Source organism: Sphaerodactylus townsendi, linkage group LG08 (assembly GCF_021028975.2).
Source record: "Sphaerodactylus townsendi isolate TG3544 linkage group LG08, MPM_Stown_v2.3, whole genome shotgun sequence".
In the NCBI taxonomy this organism is placed as follows: Eukaryota; Metazoa; Chordata; class Lepidosauria; order Squamata; family Sphaerodactylidae; genus Sphaerodactylus; species Sphaerodactylus townsendi.
Window position 1 is genome coordinate 56,844,191 of NC_059432.1, and position 20,555 is coordinate 56,864,745.

Genomic DNA, 20,555 nt, shown 5'->3' on the forward strand with positions numbered 1-20,555 from the left:
GTAGCCACAGATCTTGGCCACTGCCAACACATCATCCAACCTTCCAGTAACAATGTTAGGATTGCAACCTCTGGTTCAGGCAACTCCTGGAGATTTGCCTGGGAAGGACAGAGCTTGTGCACGGACGACAACTCAGTGCAGAAGTGATACCATAGATTTTGCTTTCTCCTTCTGCCATTTCCTCCACAAGAACTGACCTCTGTAATCGGAAAGCTGTCTGTCCAGGCAAAGGTGCAGATGATGGGAGAAGAGGAGAAAGAGGAGAGGTTTGTTTTCATACCTTGCTTTTTCTGTACCTTTACGGAGTCTCAAAGTGGCTTGCAAGCTCTTTCCCTTCCTCTCCCCACCACATTGTGAAATAGGTGGGGCTGAGAGAGTGTTATGAGAGAACTGTGACTGGCCCAAAGTCACCCAGCAGGCTTCATGTGTAGGAGCAGGGAAACAAACCTGGTTCACCACACTAGAGTTACCAGCCTTAACCACCTGCCAAAGTAGAAAAGGAAGACATGCTGTCTATTTTCAGAAGCAAACGCTCCCATATAAATTGAACATGTTTTCATCTCTTGAGCACTAATATGACACATGCATAAGGTTTCAGACTTGTTCAGTATAGTGGCACTAATTTAGACAAAATGGTAACAGTTCTTAAGAGTGGCCAGTGAGTCTCTTAAAGAAGCAAGAGGATGAGTTGGAAGAATATGATGCATGGACTGATAGAGGGGACATTTTCTGTATTAGCTACTATAACCCAATCAAGGATATTGGATACACACAGAAGAGTTCTGGTCATTTATTCTTTTCTCACTACTCATAAACTGGCATAGGTAGTTTTTGCACTTCTTCAACTGCCTACCTGCAATTGTGGGAAGTGGGATGAAATCGAAAATGGATCTGGGGAAGTGGAATGAAATGTAAAAGGCTGCAGATCAGGTAGAGTGTTCAAGAAAGGAGGTGCAGGCACACCCCTTAAATCAAGGCTATATGTAGGACAAAGAGATTGCTGCTGCTTGAAATAAGGAAAGCGTCAAGGAACACTGTAGCTACGGTTAGAGAGACAGGAAGGCAAAGCTGAAAGCTTCTCTGGCTTTTCTCACAACTTAACCCAGCATTCTGACCAAAATGCAAGAATTTTGAAGCACAGAAATGAAAATTCCAAATTGTAATATGGCACTACTGGCAGAGCCAAGCAGGTGCAAACTTTTAGCCCAAGCAGGTCTCTGAACAATATGTATACTCTGAACAGTATTCTGAGCTAGTGCTGTTGCAAAGGCCTCCCTCCCTGATCATACAGTCATCAAGCATCAAGATAGCAACATCTCAAAAACAGCACAACAGAAAGCAGCATGAAAATGAGGATGAGACGGGATGATTGAATTTTACAAAATAAATTGTAGTCTGATGTCACAGGAAGACAGAAAATGTCTACACAATATTAAAAATCAAAGGAGCCTAACAGAGATTCAGCATTTGGAACACTTTACACAGCTCACTATTCCTCATGCACCTCTTGGGCCCTGCGTCTAATTTCCTCTACTGTAGACAAAAATATCCTCTGCATCAATTCACACACAAATTACAGACACCAACTTTTCAAAAGAGCGAACTGTTTCAATATACATATTTTACTTTAAAAAAACAGCATACATTAACACTTCTCAAGGGAAACCCACATATTTCCGGCTTTTTCCAATGGTGTGTTCCAATCGTGTGGACACAAGAGGCTACTGGGAATCACTAGGCCTAAAACACAGGCAGGATGAAAAACTGACTTTTGCTGTCATCCTGTTACACCTGGCACAGCATGACACTTTCATCTAACGGACATGCATCAGACTGAATGAATTCCACAGATCCACCACAAAAGCTAGTCCACTTGAAAATAGTTGTAAACTATGCAGTCTGATAATTAAATGGCACAGTCTGGAACAGCCATCTGTCCTCTCCAAGATTAAGAAGCCAGACCACCATCACTTAACTGACATTGGTTTCAAAGCCTCTGCTGTCAAAACAGCTTGCCTGCTGTTAAATACCACAGAGTAAATCATACTGATCATCAACCAGTTTGTTGGTTTTCCATGGACACCAGAACATTATTGTTAGAGCAAAGAGCAAGTGATACCAGGGCTCCTTTCTGCCCCCTCCTCTCTCTGCCCCCTATTCTCTTTGCATCTTCCAGTTTGTTAATGAGGCATGGTAGCCTCAATTGAAATAAATGTTTTTCCTATGACAGTGGTGGTGAACCTTTGGCACTCCAGATGTTATGGACTACAATTCCCAATTGGCCATGCTGGAAGGGGCTGATGGGAATTGTAGTCCATAACATCTGGATATAAGAGTATCCTCCTAAATCCTGTTTTATTTTAGGGTCCCTCGATAATTTACTTAGGAACAAGACTTTAAACTGGTTTCCATTATCCTTCCTTTCCCTCTCTTAGCCACACCTTCTCTCAAGACCACAGCCATTACTAGAAACTTACCTTTTAGTTCCCATTATTGCTTCCTTTTCTCATGTCCACCTGATAATGATATTATCTCTTTAATATACCAGGAATATTCCTTAGCCTGTTATGTGCTCTTATGCTATACCCCGAATAGTTTTCACCATGGAAATCCTAATCTATGGTCCTAGGTACTGATCTTAGCTACCAATTGACCTTTTAAGTATGGAAAATGTATAGCTTGGGCGGACCAGTTTTTCTGAATCTGTAGCTGTTCAAATTCAGGATATAACTTGTGTTTTTGTTTCTAAATAAAATGCAATATAACAATTCAAAAATGACCCCAAAGAGAACCAAAACCACGGACAATTAATAGTTACATATATTTATACCTGAGAGATCATCCCACTGATTACAGTGGGTGTCGGTGATATGCTACTGGATGGCATCTATATTGTATTCCACATAATGATGATGTAGGGCTATATATTCATTTGCCACATATTGGACCTTCTTTGTTGTGGAATGCTCTGCCTGGGACCTAGTGCCTATCTAGCCCTGCTCTCCTCCCCTCCCCATTTGAAAGTAAAAATACATTTTGGCATTCAGCTTAATTATACAACATTGGCACCCAACTCAATTACACACCTTTACGCCTGGCTGGTCTTCCTCGCTTACCACACCAATGGTGCCTGACCATCTGCAGTGAGCCTGGTCTCCTTGCCAGTGCTGGCTGGTCAAGAGCAGTGGGCTGTAAACCTCCCTTACATGGATCTCACTTGTCAGCCATGAGCAGTTGCCAGACAGACCAAAAAGTTTGCACAGAATATTATTTCAGCTGATCTTAATAAAAAGCATTATCTGACTTTGGGTTTTGCTATGGACCAACACAGTCATGTAAGTTTTGGTCCACAACCGGTTAAAAAAAAATCATTTGACACATGAAGCAATGAACAGTTGAGACTAGCTTATTCCATACTGTCAGACAGGACAACAAGTCCACTCCTCCTCTGGACCCTCCATAAGTTTAACCAGTAGGTGCACAGAGTAGTAAACACTTTTAACCAAGGGTGATTTAGTCAAAATGTTCTGCAACAACCACATACTTCAGATCACAGAATAGGAAGACAATAATTAATTTCTCTTAAATAAATTCTAACTAAAAGTGCCAGTGCTCTTTACATTGATTCAGGCATACAGACTTAGAGGTTGATTCTTTAAATACACTTAAATTCTCATTTTGTAAATTGGCCAACAAGCAACTTGTATCTTCACTGTTTGCAGTACCTTGAATTGTGCTAAAGAGAAGATTTTAGCTTGGTTCAGGGACATCAGTTAATCATCGTAACAGTAAGAGCAAGAACTAGAGCCTCTGACTTTCTATATGGTAGGTCATTTTAATAGCTACATGTTTTTATGTGCCTGCATCTAAAGCCTGATAATAGCCATGTTACTCTGTAACTGCTACATTTTAAGTCACTGTTAACTGTCTGTCCTTGAAGGTAAATTACAGAATCTGTCCTATGGTAAATTACAGAATCTATGTGCATAATTAGGACACACACTGAATTTTTCCAAAATATGTTAATGTCATAAACTGGAACCCCAGGTGTCATTCCTCTCCCAGAGCCCAGCTCACCTTTTTCATGCCTGTACTAGCTGGGCTCTATAAAGTGTTAATGATACGTTTTAGTTTCTTCATCAGTTTTCTTAAAAGTAATAATAGTAATTTAAAGTAATTTTACAAGAGTTTAGAATCCCGGGTGTTACATGGCAGACAAACACAGAAGCCTTCCAATTAAAAAAATAAAATAAAAAGTAGTCAAGGAAGGCAGCAGTTTTGCTAGATGTTTAGGGGCTTGCTAAACTTATTCCCCTCCCATTTACCCCTTAAGGACCTGCTATTTTAAGTCATTACAATAGTTTTTGAAGCTGGGGAGTGATAATTTTAAATGAAAAGGATCACTTAGTCCCCTGTTCCCCGGCCATTCCAACAAAGCTACCACCTTCTGAGTTTGGAGCATAGGCTTCAAAGGGAAGATGGGCAAGCCTAGGCAAAGGGACAGGGGAAAACTTTAGCTCAAAGGACCAAGATCCAAAATTAAAAAGCAGTTATTCACTACCTAAGGACATTCATTACATCTAACTAGAATATCAATTGGAAGAAACAATCCTGATAACACATTGCTAGATTCTTCTACGCATTGAACGTATTCCTGTTTTTAGTCTTTTTTTTTTGAAGGTAATACATACAGCTTTCTTTTATTTTTTTGTGAAGTTTATGTTTAAGCCTTGCACTGTTTAGTACATATAACTTTCTTTTTTTTAAAGATAGTTTTATTAAGAATTTCAAATACAGTTTTAAAAACAAACAAACAAATCTACACAGTTCAGTAAATACCACAAAAACATATCTCATTCAGTAATAGGATTAGCTTCAGAAAAAAAATTACCTTCTATACTATTTTAATTAAGAAACTACACATAAATTTAAATTTAAATTTAACCTTCCATGTTTTTGTATTTTTCCCCCACTATACATACAGTAAATTAGACCTTCTTTTATAGCCTATTCCTTACCAAATTTTCTTCCATCCTCTCTTAACAAAATAAAACATGGAATCCCATTGCGGGGAAAAAACACTTTTCCTCAGGAGTTTATTACTCCTGTCCCTATAGCTATTAAACTTCCTATTTCTTAGTTTTTAAATCTTACACAACTACTATAATCTATAATATTGTTTGAACGGCTTCCAGATTTCTTCAAATCTTTCGATGTTTTCTTTCAATCTCCAGGTTAATAAATCCAAGTCCATTATATCTTGCAGCTTTTCTTCCCATTTTCTTACAGATGGTACTTCTTTCTGTTTCCAACACTTTGCGATTTCAATTCTAGCCACCGTTATCATATAAAGAAAGAGAATGTCATTCCTTAATATTTTCCTATCTTTGGTCAGTCCCAACAAACAAATTTCTGGCTTTAACTGTATTTTCGTTTTTAATATCTTTCGCATCTGGGTTACTATTTTCTTCCAGTATTTTTTAATATATTTACAACTCCACCACATATGGATAAAAGAACCTTTCTTTTTCCTACATTTCCAACATAAACCTTCTTTTTTACTATCCATCCGTGATAGTTGTACTGGTGTATAATACCACCTGTTGTATACTTTTATAAAGTTTTCTTTTAGATTTGTTGATAATGTAAATGTATTTTGTCGTTTCCAAATTTTTCCCCACTCATCTAATGTTATATTTCTCTTTAAATCAAATGACCATTTTCCTGTTTTTAGTCTTAAACTGTCAAGGCTTAAAAGTATTCTGTCACAGAGCCATAGCTGACACATGGTGTGCTGTGTGTTAGGTCTTGAAAACCACATACCACCTAAAGGATATTTTCACACATTACACTTTAAAAACATATCCAGCATTTTTAAAAATGGCTTTATTACATGTTTCCAAGGGGCTCAGGACATTACACGTGGATCCTCCCTTCCATCCCTCATAAAAACAGACTGCGTCTCCTAGTATACTTCCACTACATTCTTCAGATAGGATGGCAACAGTTAAGTCTTGAGCTTTTCTGTCTGTAGATCCGCTCCTCTGGAATGCCTTATCAGAATGCAGCAGCAGGGATTGTTCCTGGTAATAACAGGGGACCTTATTTGGGTGGAAGGGTGGCATATAAGGATGTAAAATAAATAAAGGACTAAATATTAAAGAACTGGTTCTGCATTTGAGTGAAGGTATTTAAAGTTGCATTCCAAAGCACAGTCTTGGCAAAGGTTGTAATGCCATAAAAACTGGAAAGCTCACATGCCTTCAGGGAACAAAGGAAATCTACATTCAAAAACTTTATTTGAATAGAGAGAAATGCCTAAACAAATGTTAACCTTCTACTTTCAACAAGGGTGGCATGTGCATTCATTTTGTTTTCCTTGCACCAATATGAAAACAAAATCAGTTTTTAAGCATCAGAAAACACCAAAACACACAAAAACCAGTTTCCACGTTGTTAACATCTTTGGTTCTGGCCATGGGATTTAGAGTTATTTACCAAGGCACTCACTGCCTTCTTACAGTGAGAACCCATTTCCCAAGCCATAGTTGTCAGAAACATGGTTAGGAACATAAACAGACATACCAGAAGGTGCTGCAATATATGATGTAAAGGAACTGTACAAGTTGCAAATGAGCAGGAGATTATTCACTAAAAGAAGGCTGGTTTCTGGGGTCACATTGTGACACATATTATGTGGTTGAGGACTAACTCAATGAGACACACATGGGGGGAAAATGGCAAAGTGAAGGAGTTCAGATTATGATTTTAAATACTAAGAGAGGTAATGAAACCCCTTTTTCAAGAAAGTAAGAATCCAGGAAACAGCATCCAAGGAAACCATTTAAGGAAATTCAAACATTTTGGGTTTGTTTTTTGCTTCAAACAGATACCTATACCCTTCTCATACACAATGAAATATGTACAATTTCCTGGATTAAAATTGTATTCAGACAAGAAATATATGTGAAACAGCACAAACAAGTGCTAACCTTGAAAAATATTCAGACTCAGTAGAAGCAATACACACACACACTATTGTCTGATTTCACATAATAAGGGATGGTAAGAGACTTCAATTAACAGATATTCAAAGTGGCGCCACTAAGATGCATAGCCCTACACATAGTGCTGTCATGATCTATGAGCAGTGGGCCGTTCATAACTTTTTAATCAGGAAAATTAAATAACTACTGTGAAGTGATTTCTCATTTTGGTTGTTTCAATCCATATGCATAATTCTATAAAGTTATTTTCCATCAATATAATTCCTTTGCAAACAGCATTCATCTTTCCAAGCTTTGATAAGTTGTGACAAATCATAACAGTAGTCTGTTATTTTTGTTACATAACAGTGAGGAAACCTGGCAGAACTGATTTCTGGGCAAGGTAGTTGAGAGAGAGGTTGCGGAGCAACGGCAGGCATTTTTGGATGACACATCGACCTTGGATCCATTCCAGTCTGGCTTCTGTCCTAACCACAGGATGCAGACTGTGCTGGTAACCATCACAGACAAGCTCTGTCTTCAGCTGGATCGAGGTGGGTCAGTGCTGCTGGTGCTCTTAGATCTCACTACTACACCATTTGACATAGTCGATCTTTTAGCCCAACGCCTCGCCACCAGCAGAGTGCGAGGGACAGCCCTAAAGTGGCTGGCCTCATTCCCCCGGGAACAGAAACAGCAGATAGTACTAGGGGAGAGGACATCTCAGTCACACCCTATTGTCTGTGGGGTGCTGTAAGAGGCAAACCTTTTCCCAATATTATTTAACATCTATATGCAAACCCTGGCACTGCTGATTCAGAATTTTGGGCGGGGTTGCTATCAATATGCAAATGATACCCAGCTTTTTTTGCTAATGGAAGGCCAGTCAGCTGCTGCCCTGGATGTTTTGGCTCAATGTCAGAGCAGGCTGAAATTAAATCCAGCAAAGATGAAGGTCCTGTGGCTGGGGCATACCTGAGCTTTGGTTCCAGCTGGGGTGGGGGGGGGTGAGACTTTTAACATCTGCCTCTTCTGCCAGAAGCCTGGGTATGATCCTGGAATTCTCCCTATCCATGTAGGCCCAGGTCACATATACAGCCAAATTCGCTTTTTACCATCTTCAGCAGACTAAGCAGTGGCACCCTGCCTGTCCCACGCCAACCTTGCCAGTGATCTATGTGACTGTCAGTTCCATGTTAGATTATTGTAACTCACTTTACATTGACCTACCCTTGACACTGCTCCAAAAACTGCAACTGGTCTGGAATACATCAGCTAGGGTACTCATCAGAACTCTGGTGAGAGAACACGTAAGATCTGTTCTTTACCATCTGCACTGGTTATTGGTTGAATTCCAGATTGTTCTCAAGGTTCTGGTGTTAATCTTTAAGGGCTTGAGCAGTCTGAGACTATTGTGGGACCACATATCCCCATACTGCCCACAGAGTACACTCTGATCCATCAAGAGTAATCTTCTGGTGATCCCCAGCCCCAATGATATATGGCTGACTTCCACCAGAGCAAGGGCTGTAAAAGCCTACTTGGTGGAATGTGTTGCCCAAGGAAATCAGAGCTCTGTGGAATATCAACCAATTCCAGAGAGCATGCAAAATTATGTTGTTCTGCTGAGCATACAACTGAAGCCAATAAAGATCTATGTAAAATTGTTGGCCCTGAAAACGCATATCCCTCCTTCTACCCCTTTCTGCAACGCAACAGTGCAGGGGTGCGTCGGCTTAAACAACGCCAACGCACACCCCCCGGGACTGTTCGCATGGACGGTCCTGGGAGGGCGGCAGGCGGCGGCGCAGCCTTCGCACAGGCCCTGTAAGCTTACCTCGTCCCCTGGCCTCCAGCTTGTCGCAGAGGCCAGGGGACACACTCCCACAGGCTGGAGTGACAGCTCCGGAGTTGCAGGCCAGGGGGGCGTATCCCCTGGCCTCTGTGACGAGCCGGAAGCCAGGAGACGAGGAAGCCAGGAGACTTGCAGGGATAGTGCAGGGGACATGGCGCCTTCAAGCCGCTGCCATGCGGAAGCCGCTGTTTCTGGAAAACCTCGCTCGGGGAGCGAGGTTGGGAAACAGCAGCTTCGCACCGCTGGGGGGGGCAAGGGCGGCGCTGCTGTGATGCAGCAGCACCCCCCATGCGAACTCCTCCCTAGGGACAGCGTTTTTGCCATCCCTAGGGCACTGTTTTTGGCCCTTGCGGAAAGGGCCTCTGTCACCCAAATAAGATTTATAAGACTGGGTGAACCTGAGCTGGTATGGGCAATGTGATCTTGTTTAAATTGCTATCTGGGGCTTCATGATTAATCCTGAAAGCTTGTGTTTTATTGATGAGGGTTTTTTAAATTATGAATTGATCTAGATGTATTTTTGTATGTTTTAATCATGTATATTAGCCACCCTGAGCCTGGCCTAGGCTGGGGAGGGCAGGATATTAAATCAAATCAAATAAATAATAAACAATTTGCAAAAAATCTCCAACAAGGTCAGAAAAAGCATAAAAGCAACAAGGGGGGGGGGGGACAGCAAAAGCAAAACTATTGATATTAGGTCCTCTTCCATGGTTTTATACCTCAACAGGTGTATAAATCACAACAAAGCTTGCAGTTTTGAAAGTGGCCAGGAAGAGCTTGCCCAGAAATTTTAGAAAAAAGGAAATTTTTGAAGAATTCTTGTTAAAAAATGTGACTTCAAACACACACACACACACACACACACACACAGACACACACGCAGAGAGAGAGAGAGAGAGAGAGAGAGAGAACGCACGCACGCACGCACGCGCTGGTTCACAGAGAATTTTGGATAGCAAGAACTATGTTTCTCTTTTCCACAGAAACTCTATTCTCCCTTCAACGGTAAAACAATCACTTTACTTTCCAGTAACGCTAAACATTTTAGAGTCATTTTGGGTTGTTTGTAACTGCATCCTTTCCTTGAAAAAGAATCTGACTAATAAATATGTGAACTCATTCCAAACAATCTGGAATGGCTTATTGCATATAACCTACAAAATATTTGGAAGATACAGCAGTTTTCATATGCTTTGATGGATAAGCTAACTCGTGATGATATTCCCCACCCCCAGTATTTTATATACGGAATACAATATAAACCAATGCCTATTGCAAGATTTTTAAAGTAGGTTTTCTTTATGAGGTCTGCACTTTTTACATAGTTTGCTTATCTACAATCTGGTTACTATCATTTGAAAATAAAAGTAAAAATACATTAAACCTAACTTTATATTGGATAAAGGGGGGGGGTCAACTTTTTCCAAAAGAGATAAAATGACAATCCAATTTTCAGCCCTCTGCAATTTTCTACAAATGTGTTAGATTTTACTACTAGAAAATGCCCAAAAAACCCAATAGCAGCTCATTTACAAATATACTATTTATAATGAATACATTGATACAGAATGACTTATAAAAAAGCAAGGCAATCTTTTATAGACATAACAATCAACATTACAATAGTTCAGAAAGTACATTGTTTTATAGACCGTTTACACGCTTTCATTTTCAATCACAAATTAGTGTGGTCTTCTATTTAACAGGCAGAATCCTGCGCTGTCCTGCTTAAGACCCAAACATCAAAATAATAAACAGAAGCTCCAGACCTTTGCAGAATTAGAAAAAGCCATCAGATGTTCTTTTACAGGTATCATCATTAGCAATTGTCCTATATGTGCCTTTTAAAGTTGGCGTGTTGTGCAAATTACTGCCGAGTGTATACCTAATTAAAAGCAAGTTCTGACATGCTGATTGAAGATACAATGGAAGTGCAATATTTATACAAACGCTTTGCTGTAAATTCAGCTTCTTGGATAGTCAGGAAGGTGTTTTCTCCTTTGATATGTTAACACCAAATCATTCCAATGCCCAGAAACTCTCCAGGTTCAAACATGCTACTTCGAAATTTGCCTGCATTTTCAATATTTAATTACTTGGTTTTCCCCACTTCTTTTTTTTTCCTCTTTGCAAAACCATTTCAATGAGCTAGGAAGGATCTCTCCAGTTTTAACATCTGCAACAATAAGTATTATAAATTACGTCTACAACATAAATTAAGTCAAACACTAGATGCTGCAAACTTGTTTTTGGCAGAAAATGAATTTAATAGCATCCATCGTGCAACCCTCTTTTTAATGCTGATAGCACAGCTTAATTTTTTCCTACTCTCTTCCCTCAACCTCTAAACCAAATTAAAGCATTTTAACTGCACTTTACATTTCCATTGTCAGTAGACATACAATTTGTTCCAAACTTATAGCATTGCTTAGCCTTCCTTTATATTTCAGTGTTCTAAAATAATCCTTAAAAAGGGAAAATTGATTATTTGTATTTCCCCTAGCTACAAACAAAAGGATTGCTTCAATGGTGAAATAGATTTTATAGCTAAAGCTAAAACGAGACTTGGGTAAATTCTGCCCCACTTGCCATTAACACCCTGTTCACTATTTTATAACCAGAAGTAGAGGAATTATCCAACAAAGCATACAGCAGTCCATGTTAACCTACAGAGTACTTCCAAGTAATTACAGGCCATAGTCCTATAGTCTGAGCAGGTCTATTATGTAGCACAACTGTATGATACAGCATCTTGACAACAGTACAGAAACAACAATACTGATGATAGTTGTTGTACTGAGGCATGAGATGTTCCACTGAGATGAAAGAGTCCAGCTGGGGCTTTGTGCTAGAAATACTTACTTCTGATTCTATAAGGAACAGTCTATTAAGAGTGCTCCAGACCCGTTGATGGATAGTGTTAAACACTGGGAAAATATGACCTTCCACCAAAACTCTTCAGAAAGATTTGGAAAGATTGTCAAATTCACTAACAAAAAATGAAGCAGAGCTAGTATTGTACAATATACAACAGCAAGGGATATTCTGGATCTTTAAAAAAATCCTCCCAGTGTCTCTAAATATATATTCTTTCTTCTTTGACAATGTCTCAATATGAAGAAAGTCTGAGAACTTTTCCCCAATTTCTGGTTGGCACAGATTGAGTTCTTAAGCCTCCATATAATACATTCTTGCCTGATTTAGACAGATTAAATGTAACTGGTTAAAATCCATCATTTTGCCAAAAGTAATTTAAAAATTGGGATAAAGAATTGCTGTGAATCATCAAAAATCTAAATGACTACTGCATTTTGTGGAAATATTTTTGATTTTTTAAAAAGGGAGTATCATACATTTTTCCTTCCCTTCTCCTTTGCATTCTGTAATAGGTATGGAACAAAAAGTTGATCCCAATGGGATTTTGGAGAACTTTTCATTACAGATTCAGTGCTCAACACAAGAACAGGTTTTTAAACCTCTTTTTACATACAATGCTGAAATATAACCATTTAACTGGGTTTTTAAAAAAAATCAGTAATTTATAGTTTATTTAAAAAACTGCATAAATGAAACCCAATTCCAACTTGCAGATGATTTTCAGAAGAAGGAAAGTGTCAGTCATATAATCCTTGGCAAAATGAACAATCTTATTAATGTATTTACAAGCAGAACTAAGAGTTACAGCCCAACTTCATCTAACCTACATCTTCATGGAGTGAAGCAAGAAGCCAGCCTCCTGGAAACATATTATCTCTGTTTCAGTTTGTGAAAGGTTGCAAAAATGTCCTTCAAACTCCAGCTTTAGCAATTTTCAGTACATGGCTAAACTCTGATCTTAAAGCAGTATATAGACAACTGACTTGCAAAACTGTATCCCCGCCCAAAAATAAAAGTGCAACTGGGCAGCTCAGACACACATTTCTCACTTTAACATTATGAACAGAAAAATGGTATCCCATGCTGAGCCAGTGGAACAAGAGTACAGCTTCAGCATAAAAGTGAACTTTTCTGTTTTAACCACCACTACAGGCATCTTCACATTTTAACACCTTAATGCTCAAATGGATTGGTTGTGCAAAGCTGAAACTGTACAATGTGACAAACAAAAATTTAAAATGAAATCACTGATACTAGATTTGTTCTAAGAAAAATGTGGCAGAAAAGAATATTCCTTTTATAAAATCCAGTGACATTTAGAGCAGTTTAAACTACCAGCTTAAGCCCTTTAATGGTTTTATATCACTACCTGCTCTTTTTAAAGATTTTTTTCTTAATAAAAAGAAAATAATAATTTAAAAATTCTAACCAGAACGCAAAGTAGAATTCTTCTCTGAGAAAGCAGACCATGCTGGGCAGAATCCAAAGAAACTTAGGCGCGCTCCCAATGAAATCCATAGCAGTTGCAGAATAAATCTAAAGTTAATCCCCTGCAAGCGTATTTAGGACTGCATCCTTAAACATGCAGTTTTTAAAAGAACAAGCGTGCTTAGCTATCTGAGGAGAGTGCCCATTAAATAAACCTTTCTATTAGAAATAAAAATGACAAAAAATCAAAACAAGACCTTTCAACAGGGGAAAAGATTTCTTTTTTGTATGCATGATTTGTTCAAAAGTTATACCTCTCTCTGTAAAATCCCAGTCTTACAGAAGCAAATCCAAAGTGAAATGAACAATTATGGAAAAGAAAAATGTCTGGAATGTATCCACTCTATGAGCTTCCAAAATCAAAATGACACCACATGGTAATAGCAAATGCCTATTCCACTGCAGCATCATTAGCCCTTTGCACATCCATGACAGTGACAATAAAACCAGAAGGGGGACCACTTCCGTTTTCTACAGAGCCATCTCAATACAAATGAAAAAGTGTTCTTTTTAACAGATCATTCTTTAATACTGAGATTGATAGGATGAGGTTAAAAGAAAATAAATCATAGTACTGAACTGATTAACTTGAAGCAAGTGTCCCAACTGTAGGGAAAAGTGCATTTAGTTCAGCAGCAAAACAGCACAGCGTGGAGATATTGTGCTTGGATGCAGATGCTCCATAATAATGGAAGGATGTACAAGGCAAGTCAAGATATAAAACCAGAGTAACAATGTTAGCCAAACATAAATCGTAATATGCACTGCAGTGTTTCAAGGAGACACATTCATTAATTGTACAAGGACTAGGAGAAACGCTTACAATTGCCTGTTGTCATAAAATACAACATTACCATATATATATATTTCCTCGTCAATGTACTATTAGACCTTAAAAGAATGTGTAGTCCAACAAATCAGTCCATTTCTAATCAGAAAATGTTGCTTGTCATACACAAGACCAATTGTAAAAGAACTGGTCCAAATAAGATATGCCTACAACAAATAACTCAAGGAACCAAGTTTTAAAATCAATTCAAGTGTTTGTCGGTCTGTTTCTTTTCCTACTCACCAGCTGTTTATTTTTGTTTTACTATAAATCAGTCAATAAAAAGCCCTCAGCAGAAGCACATACATTCTAGATATGATTAAAACAGAGCAAATCAAATAATTTCATTGATTTACTCTGACTGTAAACAACATACAACACCATTTATCTCAAATCTTAGAATAAGTTAAAGGATTTCCCAGCTAGAAGACAAATTACTCCAACAGGTTTTTGACACAATTAATGTGTGCAGAGGGGAATGGTAGAAGAAAGTTCATATTATTGAGCTGCATGGTTTTTCCCATATAAAGAGGGATCCATCTAAAAACATTTTGTCCCTTAAATTTATCAGCAAGGGTGGAAATCATTTCCAGTGAATTGTTATCTCCAGATTACCTAGACATCCATCAAATTCAGCAAAGAAAACTTAAACAAGCATTTTACAAAGAAAAAAAACCCTAAATGGCTATGCTTCCTCTATTAGCAGAAACACATACATGTGGTCTTAAATTTGCCTGTTTTATATTATTTATGTTTTATATATAATATAATATATATATATTATATTATATATATACACACATACACAATACTAATAATGCTCTTTGCATTTTGTACAGTGTATGGGACAACCCAATTTTTATCCAATTCCGGCACTGTATGGCCTAGATAATAATAATAACAATAATATATATATATATACACAATGACACCCTCAATATCATTTATACTTTATACACCTTTAGGACAGTTATCCATCAGACCATGGCACGATAAGGTCCCTGCATCTTCAGGAACTGGATAATAAAGGAAGGCCCCCCTGCAACAATCTGAGCTGGAAGGGTATTGAGTGGGCAATTCTCAATGCTCATTATCGACAGTTTACTGCAAAGGGCCAGTTCAAAAGGAAGGCTGTTCAGGTGAGGGTTGTCATTCAGATACAGTTCTTCCAGATTCTCCAGTGTACCTGCATAAAAACATTATTACCATTACTATAAGAATAAGCATTCCTTTGGTTGAAGGTGTTTTATACAATTAAGAAAGAAGCTCTCGTGTGTATTTTAAGTGAGAAGTAATTTGTTTTCCTGTTTCTTACTCAAAGCTTTTAAGGAGGAGCCTTTGATTTATGGGGAATTTATTTATTCAGCAACTATAGCAGCTTTCAGTGGCTGGAATGCAAAGGAAAAAAATCAATATGAAATCTAGAGAGGACCAAACTACTGTGACCTTTCTGTATAAGCTCAATCTCATCTATTGTAGATTTTTAAAAAAAAAACTGGTTGTGAGTTTTCCAAACGGTGTACTTGTCCTTGGTCCTGCAGTTTTTGCTCCTAACATTTCACTGACATTTTCAGAGGCATGTCACAGCAACATGTGTTTCACTCCATGGCACAGTGTGCCTCTGAGATGCCAGCAATAGATGTGTGTAAAACATTGGGAGCAAAAACTACCAGACCACAACCACACAGCCTGGAAACCCCACAACAGCTAGTTGTTTCTGGTTGTGAAAGCCTTCAATAGAATATTAAAAAAAACTTTCTTTACTCATATCCCCAATACAATACCCTATTTCAAGGATCAGCATCTTCAGAAAAGGGAAACTTTAGAAGAGACACAACACCTACTTTTTGTTTTTCAAGTGCTCTGCTCCTACAAACAGTAGCTGCAATGTGCTGAATACTTAAGGCTAACTGTTTCATCTCTTTTTCTTTGGTATTTTTTCAAGAGTTTCCTTAAGTATGTGCTCATCTGGGAAAGGGTATCCTACAATGAACTTCCAGTATAGCACCTCCCACCAACAATCATTTGAATAGGATGTCACTGGAACACAGTTTATAAAGTACTGTAAAGAACATATTGAAGAATATCCCTGCACATGTAATACATGTCTACTATGTCATTTCCTGCTGCATCAATACTATACATCAGTGATAGCGAACCTTTTCGAGACCAAGTGCCCAAATTGCAACCCCAAACCCACTTATTTATCGCAAAGTGCCAACACGGCAATTTAACCTGAATACTGAGGTTTTAGTTTAGAAAAAACAGTTGGCTCCGAGGCGTGCGTTACTTAGAAGTAAGCTTGGTGGTAGTCAGTGGCTTTGCTTTGAAGCAACCGTGCAACTCTTCCAACGGATGAATCACGACCCTAGGAGGATTTACTCAGAAGCAAGCCCCATTGATAGCAACCGAGCTTACTCCCAGGTAAAGGATCATGCTTTAGTTCTTCACATGAAAATCAGTGGGGTTTAACAGTGCTTAACAGGGTTACCTACACTGCTTCCCCAAAGCTAGGTCTTCGGTTTAATGCTAATAATCGAGCCCAGCAGCCCAGGCCAGCCTAGATGTGTGTGTGTGTGGGGGGGGGGGTGACTTTGTTTGTGTGTGCCCACAGAGAGGGCTCTGAGTGCCACCTCTGGCACCCGTGCCAAAGGTTCGCCACCACTGCTATACATCATCCAAGTATTGGTAAAACAAACGGCATCTTACCAATTTCCTCAGGAAGTTGTGTCAGAAAGTTCTCTCCCAATCCAAGATGTGTCAGGTTGATGAGGTGTCCAATTCCTCTGGGAAGGGTGCTCAACTGGTTATTTGTTAGGATCAGTCTCTGGAAGAGCAACAAAGAATGTAAACATTAAAATAACACCAGCTACCCTCACAGAAGTCAGCTAGAAGTCAGCAAAAAGTGGGCAGCATTACCCAAGTACCATAAGAACTTTCCCCTGAAATCATCACTTCTAGCTAAGCTTCATCATTATGAAGCAAATGGGAAGTATGAGATCCACAGAGGGATCATTGTCCACAATACCCCCTCCCTACAATTGCACCTAAAGACACAGACAGGTTTTTACATACTAAAGAGTAAGAATACCTGTCTGAGATTTTCTTCCTAAAATGGCAATATCACATTGCACTAACAGGGTGTATCACTAAATCAGTATCCTGATTCAATGACAGGAGTTTTCATAAGGTACAGACATCTAACATTGGCATGGATTTTAAAAAATCACTTTATAATGAAAAACAGTCTGCGCATGATTATTTCACCTGGAGATCCCTAAGGTATGCTATTTCATTTGGCAAGGATTCCAGCTTGTTTTCTTCCAAATCCAATTCTCTTAGTTTTCTCAGGTTCCCAATTCCATGGGGAAGATTCCTTAAAAGATTGTTCGATAAAATAAGAACCTATAAACAAAAAAATAAATCTTCCAATGAATCAGCAGCTACCAACAGCACCAGTAGACATCAAAGCTATGTATTCTTCAATGAAAATGTTCAGATGTTTAGTATCCAACTTCAATATTGCTGCCTACAAATCATGAGTGTATATGAGTGCAATAACTAGACATGGGGATGCTCTTGCACTGTGAGAACACAGACTATTTTCTTCATTTCAAAGTGCTATTTGCATAATGCTGAAAGATAAGATAACACAGCAGCTACAGAAAACACAAAAGTCTAGGTTGCTTCTATAAAGGATAGTATAGTATTGGATCTCTGATATGGTTACCCTGATAGACTACTGTAATATATTCTCATTCCGATCTATGCTAAAGAATATATGATCTGTTCATCTGCAAAACTAAACAAGGGCCAGATGTGGAGAATTCTCTACAAATCTGAAGGAAGTCCAGGCTTGCAAAAAAAAAAATCTTGAATTCTTTAAAAAACAGCTAAAATACATTGGGGGATTAAAACTTCCCAACGTTAACAGAAACAAAGCTTATAGCATTAAGAAAAGAATGCCCACTGATCTCTTGGTGGACATTTTGGCCATCACAGTAACATTAATGAGCCTTCCAAGCCTTGGTTTCTACAAAGTAAAGCCAAAGGGGAGCAGAGGTCAAGGGTGGACTTAGAGGCCAAAACTACCCTAGAAAAGGTCCCATTCCATGTCATGTTCATGGATGGAGGAGAACTTGTTGGGGACAGGTCTGGCAACAACCACTTGAGATCCATTTCCCAAACAAAGGTTAAAATTTCAAACTATAGTTACTCCTTACATTAAGGATCGTTTTAAAGTTAAACAAGCTTCTTTGAAGGATTTACATAGCCTGGCTGGTATATTCTACTCACCTCTAAAGAAACCAGTCCAGACACATCCTCGGGAATCTTGTTCAGTTGGTTTGTAGCTAAATTAAGTTCTACCATGCTAGTCCATGTTCCAAAGTCCAGAGGAAGAGAAGTCAGCTGATTGTCCTAAGGATCAACCAAAAAGTGCTTTGAAGTAGTCATGATAATTTGAGATTGAAATAAATTTAAGCATATCAAGAAGAAAATCACTGTGGTTCTCACAAATTAGAAAAAGATGAGAATAGATTTACCCATTGCAGAACTAGGTTAAAAAAATCAAATGTTACAAATCTAAAGATCTGAAATAGAAAAGAACATCTGGAGATATAAGATAAGATTAACTAATAAATCAGAAAAATTAACTGGACTTGACCAAAGATATACAATAGAACAGCTAAATCAAAAACCAGTTTGGTCAAACAGATATGCAAAACATGCAATTTTGTTCTGAAAGGTGTGAAGATTTTTCTACCTTACGTAATATTCCATCTGTGATTGGAATGTGACAACTGTGAAGGTCAGGGTCTTAAGAATGATACAAAGCTTGAACAGTGAGATTTCTTTCCCAACCCTCTACCTGGCTGATCCTGCATAGGCAGCAATGGGTTAATGGAACCTGTTTCTGCTGCTTCTGCTGGGATTGCTGGTATCCTGGATGCAGCATGGTTTGCATGGAAACACTGTGTTTCCATGCGAACTGTGCAGCTAAGAATCCCCCCCATCCGAGAAGCCACCCCTTGGGTGATCCACCATAATACTGGAGGGAAGGAAGTGGGGATTAAATGCTTCGTGCATTCTATAGTTTACACTGGCAAGCAGGAACCATTTGCAACTTGGGTTAATGAAAAAAGTCGCTAAATTCGCGATTTTAATTTAACCTAGGTTCTGGCCACTAGAACGGGTTAGCAGCGTTTTGGGGGCGAGTTCTGTGGGAACTACCCCCAAAATGCTTTTTAAAAGGGCCTCAACCCACCTTACTTGATCCATGAAGAATCACCCCGACAAACCTAACACAAGTGGCTTTTGAATGGAGTAAGTCCAGCACACCACCCATGGAAAAACAGAAAAAGAACTTCGCAGGCTGGGGGAATAAGGTAGTTCAGAAAAAAAGGGCAGAAACTATTTGCAGATAGATAATTTAGAGGAAAGCAGAGCAGTGAGCAACCAAATTAGTACCGTATATACTCACGTATAAGCCGAGTTTTTCAGCCCTGTTTTAAGGCTGAAAAATGCCCCCTTGGCTTATACACGAGTCCCGCTTACCAGCCGGCTCTTCGGGCCTCTGCAGAGGCTGGGGGCATGGCCGCAACGACCTCCCTGTGGCTGCAGAAGCCGCTTGTTGCTGCGCTCCTAGGAGGGTGAAGGGGAACCCTGGCTGGCTGGGCTTCCTCAAAACCCCAGGAGGCAGAGTTAAGTTGTGTATAGACTTAGATTTGTGTTAAGGCAGTGGGGTACAAGTGCTGCAGGAATGCAGACCTCTTTCCTCTCAGCTGCACTTCCTGGCCCATGGGAGGCCCATGGAGGAAGTCCTCCATGAGGACTTCACGGAGCTCTGCAGGGCCTGTAAAATGGAGCTGTTCCACCAGCATTCAGCTAAGGCTGATTTTTTACCACAAATCTCTCCTGGGGCAATGTGCCATCTTAGCCCATTGATGGGTTTTTACTTCTCCCGTTGATTTTACAGGTTTTAGTGTAGTTCGGTTCCATTAATTGCTGTTTTTATGCATGGTTTTATCTTATTATTGGGTACTATTTTCATCTTTTAAATTATAGGCTGTTATCTTGAAACAGTTTTTATATTAAGCAATTCTGTTGTACATTGCCCCAAGCCAGATGTAGGAGGAAAGAATGATAAATCTCAAAAATAAAATAAAATACTGGATTAATAGGCTTTGCAAGCACTTCAACTGTGAACTGTAGTTGCTGGGAAAACTTGATCTTACCCTTGCCATCCCTCTCTACTAAAAGGCACACATTATCTCATTTAGCTACTGCCATGAATACTTACAAGACAGTTCCAGCCACAGCTGTTGATATTAGACAAAAATTTCCTCCAACCTATGGCTGTGGGGTTGAAGAGTCTATAAAGGATAAGCACTTCCCCACACCAGAACAAAAGTGACCAAGCATCCATTTGAAAGGAGAAAAAAGGAAGCCTTCCTTTTCCTCAAAGCAATCCCTTGCCAAAAAGTGAGTATTTATAAGAAAACTTTCTTTTGAAGGA

At 39.0% G+C, this 20,555-nt stretch overlaps 1 protein-coding gene across 2 annotated transcripts in view; it reads right to left on the reverse strand.

Annotated features, from left to right (window-relative positions):
* Nucleotides 1-10,372: 10,372 nt before the first annotated feature.
* Nucleotides 10,373-20,555, reverse strand: part of SHOC2 (SHOC2 leucine rich repeat scaffold protein) — a 78,548-nt gene continuing 68,365 nt past the window's right edge. For both annotated transcript variants that reach the window (XM_048505442.1, XM_048505441.1), the window contains exons 6-9: nt 18,335-18,457; nt 17,306-17,443; nt 16,748-16,865; nt 10,373-15,224 (exon numbers count right to left, since the gene is read on the reverse strand). In XM_048505442.1, the coding sequence (XP_048361399.1) occupies nt 15,016-15,224; nt 16,748-16,865; nt 17,306-17,443; nt 18,335-18,457 (588 nt within the window). In that variant the 3' untranslated portion in view covers nt 10,373-15,015. The remainder of the gene's footprint in view (nt 15,225-16,747; nt 16,866-17,305; nt 17,444-18,334; nt 18,458-20,555) is intronic.